Genomic DNA, 15,581 nt, shown 5'->3' on the forward strand with positions numbered 1-15,581 from the left:
TGCGGTGCGACTAATTGTCTTAAATGTATTTAAGAATGGGACGGCGGTGCAACGTGACGGACATACTTTAAACGGTCGAACGAATTGAAAGAAAAATGCATTTAAAAGAAATTTTGAGCAGCAACGTTAGGAGCGAAACGTTTTCTGCGAACAAGTCTAAAACTATTAAAGAAACGAGAAATTTTGATTGGGTTTGAAAAAGTCACTTGCTGTGGTATAGCGTCGTCGTCGAGTCGTGAACGTGAGCAATTCTTCAGAAACAAAAAAAATGGCCGGGAGAGTGTTCTACAGGTCGTTGAGGAACTCGGAAATTTGACCGATCACAACTTCCCATTTGCCGTGGATCGAAGGCTTGCATTTGATCTGTTTAAGTTAAAAAGAATTATTTTTTACTTTGTGACCTCGAGGTATGAAAAATGTGGTGGCGTTTTGGGGGGGGAGGTAGGGTGAGAAAAAACAGAAAATGGTTGCGCAAAATGGCCGACTGAAAGAAAGGAGGGGTGACCTGTTCGGCGACGAGTCCCTCGGGAGTTAAACGGAATTTTGAGTAGCCAAAGCCAATGGGAACAGAAACGGCGGAGACAACTTCCACGTTGTCGTCATCTCTCGTCACGCAAGCCGTGATTCGGGTAGCTTTCATTACATCGGTAATGATGTACACGCTTTTAGCACCGGCCAGATCTGAAACGAAACATTAAAACGATTGCAAAACGTGCGTCGATCAACAGTGAATGCGTTTTCGTTACACACCGGGGATATTTTGCTTCAGGCAGAGATCTCCTTCACTCAAATTCAACGAGATGAGAAATTTGTGAGACCCTTCGACAGTCAAGTGCACCGCTTTCGAGTCCAATTCCATGTCCTTTTCCCACTGGCGAATATTGTATTTTAGAGAACAAGATTACAATGAAATTTGGTCAGAAAAAAAAACGAACAATTCAGCTTCTTTTATCGTTATTACCTTTTCTGACTGATTTCCAACGTCTTCGGTGTGCGGATTCGCACTGTTGAGCAAACGGTCAAGATCGGTTTTTTCGAGCTCAATGACTTGCGAAACATGGCCGACCACATGGTAGCTCGAACCCGCCAGCGAATCTCTTATCTTCTGGCCCACATTTTCCTTGCAAGACAACACATCATTTCGCATTAATCTCCAGTAGATAGCTTCCTTTTGTAAATTTAAAGGACTTACCGATTTACTCTTGACGAAAATCGAGAAAAGACCAAAATCATCGGCGCTGGAAAGATTGGGAACCGGGACAAGATTATGGTTGGAAAGCAATTCTTTTCCAATGGAATTACGAGCGGAATGCCAAATTTGATCAAGGAAAGCTTTTTGAGTAGCCGAATTCGACATATTTGCAAAATCTGTGAACTGAAATCAAAAGTTTGAGGGACTAATTCGCAAATTTGTGGGGAGCGCGACTGCGGAGCAACTGCAACTGGAGAGTTCTGACCTTTCAATGAAGATTAGATATGGCCGTTGTTTCTGGTGTTCTACGGGCGTGGAACACCAACGATAAAAATTCATCAAACGAATCGTAATCGTTTCGGCCTATTCGAATACGAAATATTTAAACTATTTTGAAATTAAATGCAATTGAATTACGAAATAGGATGTTAGAAAATTAAATTGCAGAATTGTTTCATATATTGCGATCGAGTTCTAATGGCGTCACTTTTCGGACACCGGAAATGTCCTAATTCAAACCGAACTTAAGACAACTGTTAGTAATGAAAAAAAAAAGGTTGGAATCTTGAACTTGATGTATTCATATTTAAACATCGACAGGATTCTCCTCCAAACACTTATACTGTGGATGGGGGGAGTGGGAATCTATTCAGAATCAACATTCAACATTTATAACATAGTAAGTTATTTGTTATTTTCTTTTCGACTTGTCAATTATACTGACGCTTTTAGAATCATTTACGTAGAATCTCAAAGGGGCATCTATCCACTCGCCAGCTTTTTTACTTAGTCCAATTCGAGTAGACGTAATAGTAGTAAACTCCGGTTGAGGTCTCCAATCTTCTATCCACATTTGGGTGGTGGGGCTAGCCATGTCCATCTTGTTCAATTCTTTCGTGATGCCGAAAGAAAGGCATAATTTCGAAGGGCCATTACACAATTGGTGTATTGGTAGAATACGACTAGTTTTCTTCTGAGCTTGAGAACGGATTTGCTGCATTAGTTCGAATCCTGACAGGGGTTCAACTGCCCGCAATAGAACTGCTGCTCCTTCTCCGCCACTAGATATGTTGAAACAGTGGTACATTCCATAGATAGAGTACACGTAAATCGTTCCAGGTTTCATGAACATTGGCTCTGTACGCGCTGAGCGCTTGTGGCTTGAGTGGCAAGCTTTGTCAATCAAGCCCAAATATGCTTCAGTTTCCACGATTCGGCCACACACCAATTCCTTGTTATCAATCAGTCTTACTAGAACTTTGCCAAGCAAGGAAGTAGCCAAAGCAGTGCTTTCTTGGTTGAAAAATTCATCTGTCAATCTAATTTTCATCGATGGTGTTATAGCAGGTAGCAGCTGGCGGTGAGTTGATTTACATTGTTTTTTTCTTAGAGGCTCATCTTCAAGATGTTGTTTTTCCTCTAGGTTTTGAAAGTATACACTAGTTTTACCCATGTTCAGCACTTTATTCTTTAAATAATTATTGTCATCCACCATCTTTTCTGTTAACTTTGTAATAACTTACATTCTAGCAGCATGCTTCTGTTTACAAATTCTACGTAACCGATCGTACAAGGGCATAAAGCCCTTTCTGACTACCTTTAATAATAACAGATCGATTAATGGAAAAACGAAAAAATTCAACATTTTTTGAAAATTTATATTGAAAACTACAAAATGAATAGAACATTTCATAGCCTTATTAGCCCCAACGATAATGAGCATATGCCCTGTTATTTTCACACTGTTTATGTAAATCTTGTTTCCTTTTAACTACTTTGCCGGTGTTGTTGAAGGCATCAATTAGTTCAACAGCAAGGCGTTCAGGAAAGTGAATCTTCCTCTCCTTTTCTCTGCACTCAAGGATCATCCATTTCATTGCAAGGAACCTGGCTCGGTTTTCTGTGATAGGGATGGGAACCTGATAAGTGGAGCCACCTCTTTTGATAGGAGTCAATTGAAGTACAGGACTGCAATTTTCTAATGCTTTATGGAAAATGGTAATGGGGTTTAATTCAATTTCAGCCCTTTCCGCATCTGTTGTTGCTTCATAGTATTTTGCAAGCTGTATTTGCTTTACTTTCATATAACCCTAAGAAACAAGTTTATTAGGATAATGATTTGAGCTGACTGTGTTCTATTGTTGTTAAAATGTGTAATTTACCATTTCAACCAGATTTCTTGCCAACTCTTTTTGGCCTTTCACCATCACCATGTTAACGAATTTACTGAAAATTCAAAATAAAAGTGAGTAGGTTTACAGGTTATGTCGAATTAATTTACTTACCTTGTTAGATCATCATAGAAAACTGAAACATTGTGATCATTTCTGGCAGCTTTGACTGGGACAAATTCACGTTTTTTTGCTTCCCCTGATTCAATTAACTTATCCAATTGTTCAATGTTATAGACTGGCTCTTTGACAAATGGCTTATACATGCTGTATGGTTGCCGAGAGAGCAGGCTCAAAGACCTGGAAAAGAATTAGTGAAGGGGTTTGTATTAGTAATACCTTCTTTGGTATCAATCTGGCTTACCCCAAAGAAGAATTAATTGCATTTATAGTAGGTAACGTCCGAAGTAATCCGGACAGCGACATTTTCACGATAAAAGTTTCGGCACGACGAAAGTAAATATCGTGCCGGTATAGCAGACAGCTGAAAAAATGTCGTCTGCTAGTAACTTAGAAAACGTAGTTATTGGGTATAAAGCACGTTGATTGCGTGACGTATTGGTTGCATTGATGTCTCTCTCTTTCTCAAAAACAAGAAATTAGTCGTGAAACACTCCTTGCAATTAGGTTTCCTATGCAATAAAGAGAAGTTTAAAATGGCATCTGGTTTTCGCTGTCTTTCCCTCCGGGCCTCATATCCTACAACAAGCCCAATGGTTTGGACGAAAAGTAACCAGTCGATCGATTTAGTTGTAAATAATCGTGTATATGGAGCCGTTAACAAAAAATTTAATGGAGTCCAATGCTATGTTGATAAACCAAAGGTGAATATTCTATTGTGTTATTCCATATCTTGCTACTGAGTAATATATTTAATATACTTTGCTTAACAGGCATTAGCCATCTCCCGTTTCCACAGCCTAGGAGAATTCAGTTCGAATGATAATCACATTTCTAGCAATACAGCTGACGGGCTTTTCCATATGGAATGTAGCCCAAAGATGGTTGAGAGAAACTATACAGCTCTTAGTCTGCAGCAGCATGTTCAAGCAAATGACTTTGTGAGACAATTTAAATCTAACAGCCACTTCTCTCTTGGAACTGAACAATTGGAGCACTGCCATTTAAAAATTGAAGATGCTCAACTACGACAAACTTTAACTTCAATGACTGTTGATCAATCAAGTTTTGTTGCATACTTTAGTAGTCAATTGTCTAACAATGAAAGGCTTTTGCTCTCAACTGGGACTCCTTCAAAAAATGTTTCCAACAACATTCAAAATCAGGGATTACCAACACCATCACAGTTACAGAATGTCTTTAATGTTCTCAGCACTACAGTAGGAATCGTTGATATAATTTTTTACTAGAGTTATCAGTAATTGAAACAGTTTTTCCTTAGTTACCCAGATTGTTTATTGAACCCATGAATTACAAAATCTACAGTCCAGACATCGTTTTCGACAACCGAATCCGAGGAACACGCACAGTGTAAGAAGTTGAATTTGATTAATATTGTAACTTTAACTAAATTATTTTTATGTATAGTGGGCTGTACCATTATGTAAAACAAGTGGCACTTTTACGATGCGTTGGGCATTTGAAATATGCCTACGTTCGCTTTGAGATTTTAAAAATTACTCAACACCCAGAAGAAGGTACTATTAAAGTGCGCTGGCGCATAACCGGGATATCAGGATTGAAAGTCCTCTTGCAGTTTTGGCGCTATAAGCTATGGCAGTGGAAAGAAATACTGCAAAAACAAGAAAGGTAACCCTTATGAAGTTTTATTCCTATTCTCTGAAATTAATCGTTTTTTTTTTCTCGTAGTTGGTACGATGGTTTTTCTACCTTCCACGTAAACTCTAATGGAGTCGTCTCTCTTCATGTAGCTGACAAAGTGAGATTCATCTATTGTTTTTAGTTGTATTCAATCAAACTTATTTAAATTTTTCGTTTAAAGATGATGCCTGATGACGAGAAAGTAGCTGAAACAAACAAAGGACTGCTAGCTGCAAAATTAGCACTTCTGCTGGGTCTTCTTCCTCAGCAAAATTCGAACAATTTGTCGGATGTGATGGAAAACCTGCTAATTAATTCAACTGGTAAAGATCAGGCATGAAATGCTTGTTATAGTTCCTAGTTTATATTAGAATTAAATAGCAGAAACGTGCTTCTGCTCTTCTTCTGCCAACAACCCAGGTAACTAATCTTTTCCGAAAAACCTTGGTATATAGTTTGTCAAATGGGTCTGTCATAAGTAACCTGGTGTATTGAACTCGGAAAAACTAACGAGAGCATTTCAATAAATGGTCCAGTCCAGATAAACTCTAAATCAGTTCTCAAATACTCCAGGAAATGGAAGATTATCAGTTGGTTGAAGCCAGTTATCCGGGGAATAGACGGTATTCTCACGCTCGATTGCGTGGAACGTGTAAATCTGTCGAGAGTTCGATGACAAATTTCGTTCGCTTTTATGAACAATTTCCCCGTGAATGAGCACCATAGAGCCTACGAAAATAAATCGTTTGAAATCACACTGTAATTATTTTATCTAAGTAGCATTACCTTTTGGAACAGGTCCCGGTATAAATTTTGTTTCGTCATAGTCTGGATTGGGGTCTGTGTAAATAGTCAAGTTTGGTGAGCTTTGATCTGGATTACGAATAAACCGGCGACTAATCCCTTCTTTGTGTGACCCAGGAATAAACCACAGACAGCCGTTCTCTAAAGTTACATCTTCCAACGCGAACCACATGCCGACTATCTTCATGGGTTCCGTTTGAAGAAAGGTAGAATCTTGATGCGGAGAAACTGAGAGAATAAGTGAATTAAAATTAAAATTTTATGTTTTATTAGTTAAAAAATAAACTAATCACCTTCTCCTCCAATACCAGGTTGCTTGAAAATGTACCTTAGTTTAAAAAAAGAACTAGTTATCTCCTGTCGATAATATTTAAAAAAAAAATTATAATTTTAATCACATGCTCTGGGCGATAGCAGGATCTTTGAATCCGATATCCCTTAGTGTATTCTTCACTTGAGTACTGAAAGTAACCCGTTTGAAATCTGGATCAAGCCAATGCAATGCCTTTAAAGAGTAAGAAATTTGTTGCCATTTTCATAGTTGAAAAATTCGAATGAATATTGATTACGTACGTGACCAATTTTGTTAAGACAACGTTGTTTGTCGACGATCAATTCCCCCTTTTCGTTTAATGCCCCCTCTTCAAAAAAGTAGCGAATCTTGTCACCGCTTTCCATAAAGTAAGTATCACGAGCCTGCAGGTTTAACAAGCACGACATCAAAAGCGTTTGATTAAATGATGCTATTGCAGCCGACGTTTTAATTAAAACACCTGCTTAGGGGTGTCGGTGGTAGTAAAAACACTTCTGTGCTGATCTGGTTGAAAATCATCTATAATGTTTGCTATGGCCTTCTTCAAGGAAGCCACATCTTCGTCGCCCAGGAAATTGTTGACCACCAGGTATCCATCGTTGTGAAACTACGCAATAATTGTAAACAGAAATTTTTTAAATTCTCCAGGCCTGTAATTTGCTATTCAAATGTTATGCTGTACTTTTTCCACTTGATCCTGGCTGAGAAATCCCATTTTTCCCGCTTTAATCGCACTTGTAGTAACAGGACGAGATGCACAACTATTCCCGACTATTCTCTCGATCTACCAAAGTGAATACATCAAACGCTGATCGAAACTTCAAAATGGTAAGTCACGTCTTCCCCAACTGTGTAGAGACTGAAAGAAACATTAGCATAGTCTGCTGTGCTGTTAGATAAATAAGCGCGGATAAGGCAACAAATGCCGAGGGCAAAGACTAGGGTCTGTTGTTTTTTTAGTTTTCACCCATTCTTATCGTTTCAGTAAATCAGTTCCTTCTCTTGGCAATAACCTTCATCCAATCTACTGATTTATTCGTAGCTTTGGGCATTTTAAGTTGGTTATTTCTTTCTTTTTTTAACATTAACCGATTTTGAAAAATTCCGCCAATAATAGAATTTATTTTACGGACCATTTTATTTTAGTGAAATTGAAACTTATATTTCATATTTGTTATTATGTATTCAATGTACACGGAAACACTAAATGAATTTAAGCATTTTTATTGATTTATTCAAGTTCAAAAGCTATTTTTAAATATTTACAAAATTCAAATTAGCATAAGGTCAATCGCAAACACGTAAACAACTTTATTGCGTTTTTCCTTGCTAGTTCTACCTTGGCCAGATTCGTGAAATATTACATTACAATACTTTACGCATGCAATTGGGGTAGGCCTTATTCATAATATTTTTTTGGTGAAAGAGGTTTCAACTGTGTGCACATCATGAAATGAATATGAATTAATCATGTGTTTGAAACTTAGATAAGGTTGCAGAGGAACATTAAAAAAAAAAAGCCGGCTGTCCTTCAAATGGTTCGAAAGGGAAGATTTATTCATTCACTGAAGAAACGAGTCAAATTACTCAAAAGTCAATTGGGAAAAAGTGAGTAAAGTTTAAGCTAGGTAACCATTTGGTATTCATTTTGATAATGTAATAATGTATTGTTTACCCATCCCCAGCAACGCCAACCTACAGAAAGAAAAAGGCCAGTTTGCATATCTTTCATAATCGAAGGTCACGGAGATTATTACGAAAACGTGTCATGCAGTGGTGTAGAGGTTGGGTGAGAAGGGGACGTTTTGCATCATTATCAAGCAGGTAGAATAGCCGCAAGGATCAGCCATTTGGTATTCATTTTGATATTGGTTGTTGTAGACCCATCCCCAGCAACGACAACCTGCAAAAGAAAAGGCACGTAAAACTTGTCAAAAAGAGGAAGGGTGAGAACGGGATATGTTACATAACCATTTTCATTTTGATATTGGCTGTTGTAGACCCATCCCCAGAAACTTCATCCTGCAAAAGGAAAGGGCAGTCCACATTTCCTTCACATTCGAAGGTCACGGAGATCATTACATAAAACGTATCATGCAGTGGTGTAGAGGTTGGGTGAGAACGGGACGTGTTTCATCATTTTTAAGCAGCTGCAATAGCCGCAAGGCTTAAGAGGTGAGGGTGATCAAAAAATCGTATAAAACGAGAGAGAAAAGGCGAAGGTAAATCAGTTGAGGGAGCATCTCCGACACGGCAACAACTGCAGAGCTCTGTCTGTCAGTTCGCATCTATGGGTAAATATTCTGTCTTTTACAAAGAGTGTGGTATATCAATCCTTCTTTTGTTTATGTGTGCTTGTTATAATGTAATATTTATATTTAAATTTATAATTGTCTAGTAAACTGTGGCGTCGTGCTGCTGTTGTGTGTTGAATCATTAATGGCTGGGTCGACCACTGGTGTACCGATGTCTTCTTGGTATGGCGGATACCAAACAGCAACGCCACCGCCTTACTACCCAAAAGCAACTTACGCAATGACCAGTTCCTGCACCGATGTCTTCAAGTACTACACCACTAAAGCACCGGAGTTTTATAGCACAATTTACGCTGCCCCGAGCCACTACACTGACGCCATGAAGTTTTACTCTGCCCCGAGTTACTACACCACCAAGGCGACGTAGCATGACTACCCATGCTGCCCCATCCTACTACACCGAAGCTCCTAAGTATTACTCTGTTCTCATCTACTTATTGCACCGATTTTCCTAAATGCTACTCTGTTCCCAGCTGCTACACCGAGACACCCGCTGATTACTACACCGAAGCGGCAAAGTACTACTCTGCCCCGATCTACACAACCACAACTGAGGCGGCCAAGTATTACGCTGCCCCGACTCACTGCACAGAAGCTGCTCTTTCGTACTACGTTGAACAGAAATACTACACCGATGCTCCAGTTCACTACACCACGGCCTACGCTACACCACGGCCTACGCTACACCACGACCTACGCTACACCAAGACCTACGCTACACCACGGCCTTCGCTACACCGCAGCCTCCAAGTACTAGTACACCGAAGACGCCGCCTACAACAACGTATGCTGCCTAGTTTACTACACCGAGGCTCCCAAGTACTACATCACTAAGGCGTCGGAATTCTACACGTCTATGTATGCTGCCCCTGCCTGCTCCACCGGGGCCCCGCATTACTACAACACTGAAGCGCTCAAATACTACACTACAACCTGCGCTGCCCCGAGCTACTACACCTACGTCCCGGAGTATTACTGTGCGTAAAAGGAGTCGTAAGAAAAAAGAAGTGCCCGAACTGCAGTGCCCATCTGTCGCCAACTGCATTCCTCATCGTGTAACCGATTCGCAATTATGGATAAATATTCTTTTTCTACTTGTTAATATGCTTGTTAATATTTAATTAATGTTTCAATTTATTTAGTGTTTAGCCAACTATGGCGTCGTGCTCCTGTTGGGTGTTGTATCGTCGATGGCTGGGTTGACTGCTGGTGTAGCGATGTCTCCTTGATATGGCGGAAACTGAACCGCAACGCCGCCGCCTTCCTACACAACTAACGCAGTAACCAGTTCCTGCGCCGATGTCTTCAAGTACTACACCACTAAAGCACCGGAGTTTTATTGCACAATTTACGCTGCCCCGAGCCACTACACTGACGCTATGAAGTTTTACTCTGCCCCGAGTTACTACTCCACCAAGGCGACGGAGTACTACATGACTACGCATGCTGCCACATCCTACTACACCGAGTCTTCTAAGTATTACTCTGTTCTCAGCTACTTATTGCACCGATTTTCCAAAATACTGCTCTGTTCCCAGCTGCTACACCGAGGCTCCCGCTGATTTCTCCACCAAGACGGTCGAATACTACACCGAAGCGGCAAAGTACTTCTCTGCCCCGATCTACGCAACCACAGCTGAGGCGGCCAAGTATTACGCAGTCCCGACTTGCTACACACAGACCGCTCTTTCGTGCTACGTTGAACAGAAATACTACACTGATGCTCCAGTCTACTACACCACGACCCTCGCTACACCTAGCTTCAACACCGCAGCCCCCAAGTACTACACCGAAGAAGCCGCCTATTACACAACTACGTACGCTGCCTAGTTTACTACATCGACGAATTTAAGTATTGCCCCGCTCCAAACTACCAAACTTAGGTTCATATGTATTGCAATTTTCATGACTATATCACCACTGCTCCGACCTACCTAAGTTAAGTATTTCTCTGTATTTGTGAAAGATTGCTGAAATACAAGATTGATTTTAAAACACAAGTGCATGTTTCTATTTTCTCCTTAAATACCTGCTCCTGCTGACAATTGCATGATGTGAGAAAATTTTTCTGAATGGTATGTTAACTTACAAATAATTGATCTTGCCAAATACACTGATAAAAATTCAAACTCTTTTACATTTCAATAATATTTAAACTCTTCCCTTTTTATAAACTCTAAGATTGAAAGTCCAACAACCAATAAATTTTCTGAAAAATTCAAAGTCCACAACCTATTTTTCTGCTAAGTCCAGACTTTTGTTTTTGAAAAAAAATTTAAAAAAATTCCCCTTACACGAGATTTTAAAAAATTTATCGCGAAAAAGATTGATACGAATATTTTATTGCATACAAAATTTATTTTTATAACATTTTACATACATCATATACATTTTTCCTGTGGCCCCCAGGGGGGGGGGCCTGTAGCTTTCTCTACCGCGATAATAACATGATGCAAGTTATATGCAAGTTATTATTTGTTTGGTGCAGAAAGCTTGTTTTATCTAGCAGTTCTCGACTGTTTCAAACCTGACATTGATCAGGTTGCCTCAGTCGTATACTGCATGATTGAATGAAAACTCAAGACAACACATCAAACTTTTAACGCAGCAACACAACATATCACTGGCAGAGCAATTTCATATGGCATGGATGAAAACGACAACACAAAATTTTTGAAGTCAGGAACCCAGATGGAACAGCTCAGCTACAACAGCACAGCAACTTCTGGATTACACTGCAACTGCATACAAAGGCTCAATCTGTCTTCGTCACACCTTTCACCATTTGGCTGCAACAAGGTAACCACCAGCGTTAAAGAAGTGTGTGTTATACCTGTTCAAGAAAAGAAAATTAGTTTCGAGAAACACAACTGTGTACATATGCATACTCATTATAACAAAAGAATACAAAGAGTAACAGAAAACTACGCAGACTAACAGAATAACTTTGATATCTGATTCGAAGTTTCTATAGTAAACTAAATCTGTAGTACTTTTGCAAGACATTTGATCAAAATAATTACTTTTTACTGTTGAATGGGGTGAGACGTAAGCCAAAGAACAGGCAGGGAGACACACGAGGCACGCCATTTCGGAAATGTACAGGCACTTCCAAGTCTGAGTTGAATGATTTGGCAAATTGGTTTCTACGTGCTAAATCATCTGTAAATTTTCACATCAACATTTTACGTTCAATAACAATAGGATATTAACAGTTAATACCTTTTAATTTTCATGGTGAGGAGCGTGACAGCCAACAACCTACTTCAGCTGCGTCTAGGAACAAAATGGCCGCTAACCGTCCCTGAAGACACTCGCGCTACCTGGTGGATATCATTCATTCATCATTCATAAGTATTTTTCTGAATGTTAAAGACGAGCAGTAGGTAACCATTAACTTTAGTTTATTGGATGAATATTGGAATATTTATTGACATATTTCCTTTAGATTCAACATGACTAACTGCTAACTAAATAAGTGGATGAATGATATCTATGGATATGATACCACCAGGTAGCGCGAGTGTCTTCAGGGACGGTTAGCGGCCATTTTGTTCCTAGACGCAGCTGAAGTAGGTTGTTGGCTGTCACGCTCCTCACCATGAAAATTAAAAGGTATTAACTGTTAATATCCTATTGTTATTGAACGTAAAATGTTGATGTGAAAATTTACAGATGATTTAGCACGTAGAAACCAATTTGCCAAATCATTCAACTCAGACTTGGAAGTGCCTGTACATTTCCGAAATGGCGTGCCTCGTGTGTCTCCCTGCCTGTTCTTTGGCTTACGTCTCACCCCATTCAACAGTAAAAAGTAATTATTTTGATCAAATGTCTTGCAAAAGTACTACAGATTTAGTTTACTATAGAAACTTCGAATCAGATATCAAAGTTATTCTGTTAGTCTGCGTAGTTTTCTGTTACTCTTTGTATTCTTTTGTTATAATGAGTATGCATATGTACACAGTTGTGTTTCTCGAAACTAATTTTCTTTTCTTGAACAGGTATAACACACACTTCTTTAACGCTGGTGGTTACCTTGTTGCAGCCAAATGGTGAAAGGTGTGACGAAGACAGATTGAGCCTTTGTATGCAGTTGCAGTGTAATCCAGAAGTTGCTGTGCTGTTGTAGCTGAGCTGTTCCATCTGGGTTCCTGACTTCAAAAATTTTGTGTTGTCGTTTTCATCCATGCCATATGAAATTGCTCTGCCAGTGATATGTTGTGTTGCTGCGTTAAAAGTTTGATGTGTTGTCTTGAGTTTTCATTCAATCATGCAGTATACGACTGAGGCAACCTGATCAATGTCAGGTTTGAAACAGTCGAGAACTGCTAGATAAAACAAGCTTTCTGCACCAAACAAATAATAACTTGCATATAACTTGCATCATGTTATTATCGCGGTAGAGAAAGCTACAGGCCCCCCCCCCTGGGGGCCACAGGAAAAATGTATATGATGTATGTAAAATGTTATAAAAATAAATTTTGTATGCAATAAAATATTCGTATCAATCTTTTTCGCGATAAATTTTTTAAAATCTCGTGTAAGGGGAATTTTTTTAAATTTTTTTTCAAAAACAAAAGTCTGGACTTAGCAGAAAAATAGGTTGTGGACTTTGAATTTTTCAGAAAATTATTGGTTGTTGGACTTTCAATCTTAGAGTTTATAAAAAGGGAAGAGTTTAAATATTATTGAAATGTAAAAGAGTTTGAATTTTTATCAGTGTATTTGGCAAGATCAATTATTTGTAAGTTAACATACCATTCAGAAAAATTTTCTCACATCATGCAATTGTCAGCAGGAGCAGGTATTTAAGGAGAAAATAGAAACATGCACTTGTGTTTTAAAATCAATCTTGTATTTCAGCAATCTTTCACAAATACAGAGAAATACTTAACTTAGGTAGGTCGGAGCAGTGGTGATATAGTCATGAAAATTGCAATACATATGAACCTAAGTTTGGTAGTTTGGAGCGGGGCAATACTTAAATTCGTCGATGTAGTAAACTAGGCAGCGTACGTAGTTGTGTAATAGGCGGCTTCTTCGGTGTAGTACTTGGGGGCTGCGGTGTTGAAGCTAGGTGTAGCGAGGGTCGTGGTGTAGTAGACTGGAGCATCAGTGTAGTATTTCTGTTCAACGTAGCACGAAAGAGCGGTCTGTGTGTAGCAAGTCGGGACTGCGTAATACTTGGCCGCCTCAGCTGTGGTTGCGTAGATCGGGGCAGAGAAGTACTTTGCCGCTTCGGTGTAGTATTCGACCGTCTTGGTGGAGAAATCAGCGGGAGCCTCGGTGTAGCAGCTGGGAACAGAGCAGTATTTTGGAAAATCGGTGCAATAAGTAGCTGAGAACAGAGTAATACTTAGAAGACTCGGTGTAGTAGGATGTGGCAGCATGCGTAGTCATGTAGTACTCCGTCGCCTTGGTGGAGTAGTAACTCGGGGCAGAGTAAAACTTCATAGCGTCAGTGTAGTGGCTCGGGGCAGCGTAAATTGTGCAATAAAACTCCGGTGCTTTAGTGGTGTAGTACTTGAAGACATCGGCGCAGGAACTGGTTACTGCGTTAGTTGTGTAGGAAGGCGGCGGCGTTGCGGTTCAGTTTCCGCCATATCAAGGAGACATCGCTACACCAGCAGTCAACCCAGCCATCGACGATACAACACCCAACAGGAGCACGACGCCATAGTTGGCTAAACACTAAATAAATTGAAACATTAATTAAATATTAACAAGCATATTAACAAGTAGAAAAAGAATATTTATCCATAATTGCGAATCGGTTACACGATGAGGAATGCAGTTGGCGACAGATGGGCACTGCAGTTCGGGCACTTCTTTTTTCTTACGACTCCTTTTACGCACAGTAATACTCCGGGACGTAGGTGTAGTAGCTCGGGGCAGCGCAGGTTGTAGTGTAGTATTTGAGCGCTTCAGTGTTGTAGTAATGCGGGGCCCCGGTGGAGCAGGCAGGGGCAGCATACATAGACGTGTAGAATTCCGACGCCTTAGTGATGTAGTACTTGGGAGCCTCGGTGTAGTAAACTAGGCAGCATACGTTGTTGTAGGCGGCGTCTTCGGTGTACTAGTACTTGGAGGCTGCGGTGTAGCGAAGGCCGTGGTGTAGCGTAGGTCTTGGTGTAGCGTAGGTCGTGGTGTAGCGTAGGCCGTGGTGTAGCGTAGGCCGTGGTGTAGTGAACTGGAGCATCGGTGTAGTATTTCTGTTCAACGTAGTACGAAAGAGCAGCTTCTGTGCAGTGAGTCGGGGCAGCGTAATACTTGGCCGCCTCAGTTGTGGTTGTGTAGATCGGGGCAGAGTAGTACTTTGCCGCTTCGGTGTAGTAATCAGCGGGTGTCTCGGTGTAGCAGCTGGGAACAGAGTAGCATTTAGGAAAATCGGTGCAATAAGTAGATGAGAACAGAGTAATACTTAGGAGCTTCGGTGTAGTAGGATGGGGCAGCATGGGTAGTCATGCTACGTCGCCTTGGTGGTGTAGTAACTCGGGGCAGAGTAAAACTTCATGGCGTCAGTGTAGTGGCTCGGGGCAGCGTAAATTGTGCTATAAAACTCCGGTGCTTTAGTGGTGTAGTACTTGAAGACATCGGTGCAGGAACTGGTCATTGCGTAAGTTGCTTTTGGGTAGTAAGGCGGTGGCGTTGCTGTTTGGTATCCGCCATACCAAGAAGACATCGGTACACCAGTGGTCGACCCAGCCATTAATGATTCAACACACAACAGCAGCACGACGCCACAGTTTACTAGACAATTATAAATTTAAATATAAATATTACATTATAACAAGCACACATAAACAAAAGAAGGATTGATATACCACACTCTTTGTAAAAGACAGAATATTTACCCATAGATGCGAACTGACAGACAGAGCTCTGCAGTTGTTGCCGTGTCGGAGATGCTCCCTCAACTGATTTACCTTCGCCTTTTCTCTCTCGTTTTATACGATTTTTTGATCACCCTCACCTCTTAAGCCTTGCGGCTATTGCAGCTG

The 15,581-nt window shown here is 40.3% G+C and overlaps 5 protein-coding genes and 3 long non-coding RNA genes across 8 annotated transcripts; 3 read left to right on the forward strand and 5 right to left on the reverse strand.

Annotated features, from left to right (window-relative positions):
* Nucleotides 1–5: 5 nt before the first annotated feature.
* On the reverse strand, nt 6–1,514 carry LOC124195070. Its single transcript, XM_046589552.1, has 5 exons — nt 1,193–1,514; nt 962–1,120; nt 751–871; nt 506–681; nt 6–363 (listed from the first exon to the last, which is right to left on the reverse strand). Exons 1-5 carry the CDS (start codon nt 1,355–1,357, stop codon nt 286–288), a joined length of 699 nt encoding a protein of 232 aa, XP_046445508.1. The 5' UTR covers nt 1,358–1,514; the 3' UTR covers nt 6–285.
* A 235-nt stretch (nt 1,515–1,749) lies between these two features.
* LOC124195053 (DNA-3-methyladenine glycosylase-like) lies at nt 1,750–2,821 on the reverse strand. Its single transcript, XM_046589533.1, has one exon. It carries the CDS (start codon nt 2,685–2,687, stop codon nt 1,884–1,886), a length of 804 nt encoding a protein of 267 aa, XP_046445489.1. The 5' UTR covers nt 2,688–2,821; the 3' UTR covers nt 1,750–1,883.
* Nucleotides 2,822–2,824: 3 nt separating this feature from the next.
* LOC124195061 (28S ribosomal protein S7, mitochondrial-like) lies at nt 2,825–3,861 on the reverse strand. Its single transcript, XM_046589540.1, has 4 exons — nt 3,728–3,861; nt 3,478–3,663; nt 3,355–3,418; nt 2,825–3,282 (listed from the first exon to the last, which is right to left on the reverse strand). The coding sequence occupies exons 1-4, from the start codon at nt 3,787–3,789 to the stop codon at nt 2,893–2,895; spliced, it is 702 nt and encodes a 233-aa protein (XP_046445496.1). The 5' UTR covers nt 3,790–3,861; the 3' UTR covers nt 2,825–2,892.
* A 118-nt stretch (nt 3,862–3,979) lies between these two features.
* On the forward strand, nt 3,980–5,698 carry LOC124195039. Its single transcript, XM_046589512.1, has 6 exons — nt 3,980–4,187; nt 4,257–4,703; nt 4,766–4,854; nt 4,912–5,133; nt 5,194–5,263; nt 5,327–5,698. The coding sequence occupies exons 1-6, from the start codon at nt 4,020–4,022 to the stop codon at nt 5,483–5,485; spliced, it is 1,155 nt and encodes a 384-aa protein (XP_046445468.1). The 5' UTR covers nt 3,980–4,019; the 3' UTR covers nt 5,486–5,698.
* Nucleotides 5,616–7,138, reverse strand: LOC124195045 (phytanoyl-CoA dioxygenase domain-containing protein 1-like). The gene is made up of 7 exons (XM_046589521.1): nt 6,945–7,138; nt 6,723–6,869; nt 6,523–6,645; nt 6,348–6,454; nt 6,243–6,277; nt 5,932–6,177; nt 5,616–5,874 (listed from the first exon to the last, which is right to left on the reverse strand). The coding sequence occupies exons 1-7, from the start codon at nt 6,975–6,977 to the stop codon at nt 5,699–5,701; spliced, it is 867 nt and encodes a 288-aa protein (XP_046445477.1). The 5' UTR covers nt 6,978–7,138; the 3' UTR covers nt 5,616–5,698.
* Nucleotides 7,139–7,556: 418 nt separating this feature from the next.
* Nucleotides 7,557–8,002, forward strand: LOC124195096. The gene is made up of 3 exons (XR_006875133.1): nt 7,557–7,654; nt 7,750–7,870; nt 7,948–8,002. It is a non-coding gene; the product is annotated as an uncharacterized LOC124195096 (long non-coding RNA).
* Nucleotides 8,003–11,143: 3,141 nt separating this feature from the next.
* Nucleotides 11,144–11,932, reverse strand: LOC124195107. The gene is made up of 3 exons (XR_006875135.1): nt 11,800–11,932; nt 11,601–11,739; nt 11,144–11,410 (listed from the first exon to the last, which is right to left on the reverse strand). It is a non-coding gene; the product is annotated as an uncharacterized LOC124195107 (long non-coding RNA).
* A 173-nt stretch (nt 11,933–12,105) lies between these two features.
* On the forward strand, nt 12,106–12,848 carry LOC124195102. Its single transcript, XR_006875134.1, has 3 exons — nt 12,106–12,192; nt 12,253–12,391; nt 12,582–12,848. It is a non-coding gene; the product is annotated as an uncharacterized LOC124195102 (long non-coding RNA).
* The last annotated feature ends 2,733 nt before the right edge of the window (nt 12,849–15,581 follow it).

The sequence above is a fragment of the Daphnia pulex genome, chromosome 1 (genome assembly GCF_021134715.1).
Source record: "Daphnia pulex isolate KAP4 chromosome 1, ASM2113471v1".
NCBI classification, from domain to species: Eukaryota; Metazoa; Arthropoda; class Branchiopoda; order Diplostraca; family Daphniidae; genus Daphnia; species Daphnia pulex.

Bases quoted from the DNA above. Each gene is read 5' to 3' on its own strand.
- LOC124195053 (XM_046589533.1), bottom strand. From the start codon at position 2,687: ATGGTGGATGACAATAATTATTTAAAGAATAAAGTGCTGAACATGGGT.
- LOC124195039 (XM_046589512.1), top strand. From the start codon at position 4,020: ATGGCATCTGGTTTTCGCTGTCTTTCCCTCCGGGCCTCATATCCTACA. The intron at 4,704-4,765 runs GTAGGAATCGTT...GTTTTTCCTTAG, and splicing joins TTAATGTTCTCAGCACTACA to TTACCCAGATTGTTTATTGA. The intron at 5,134-5,193 runs GTAACCCTTATG...TTTTTCTCGTAG, and splicing joins ATACTGCAAAAACAAGAAAG to TTGGTACGATGGTTTTTCTA.
- LOC124195061 (XM_046589540.1), bottom strand. From the start codon at position 3,789: ATGTCGCTGTCCGGATTACTTCGGACGTTACCTACTATAAATGCAATT. The intron at 3,664-3,727 runs GTAAGCCAGATT...ATTCTTTTCCAG, and splicing joins GCAATTAATTCTTCTTTGGG to GTCTTTGAGCCTGCTCTCTC. The intron at 3,283-3,354 runs GTAAATTACACA...CTTGTTTCTTAG, and splicing joins CAAGAAATCTGGTTGAAATG to GGTTATATGAAAGTAAAGCA.
- LOC124195070 (XM_046589552.1), bottom strand. From the start codon at position 1,357: ATGTCGAATTCGGCTACTCAAAAAGCTTTCCTTGATCAAATTTGGCAT. The intron at 682-750 runs GTGTGTAACGAA...GTTTCGTTTCAG, and splicing joins CCTGAAGCAAAATATCCCCG to ATCTGGCCGGTGCTAAAAGC. The intron at 364-505 runs GTCACCCCTCCT...TAACTTAAACAG, and splicing joins AGGGACTCGTCGCCGAACAG to ATCAAATGCAAGCCTTCGAT.
- LOC124195045 (XM_046589521.1), bottom strand. From the start codon at position 6,977: ATGGGATTTCTCAGCCAGGATCAAGTGGAAAAA. The intron at 6,870-6,944 runs GTACAGCATAAC...ATTATTGCGTAG, and splicing joins GCCAGGATCAAGTGGAAAAA to TTTCACAACGATGGATACCT. The intron at 6,178-6,242 runs GTGATTAGTTTA...TTATTCTCTCAG, and splicing joins ACCTGGTATTGGAGGAGAAG to TTTCTCCGCATCAAGATTCT.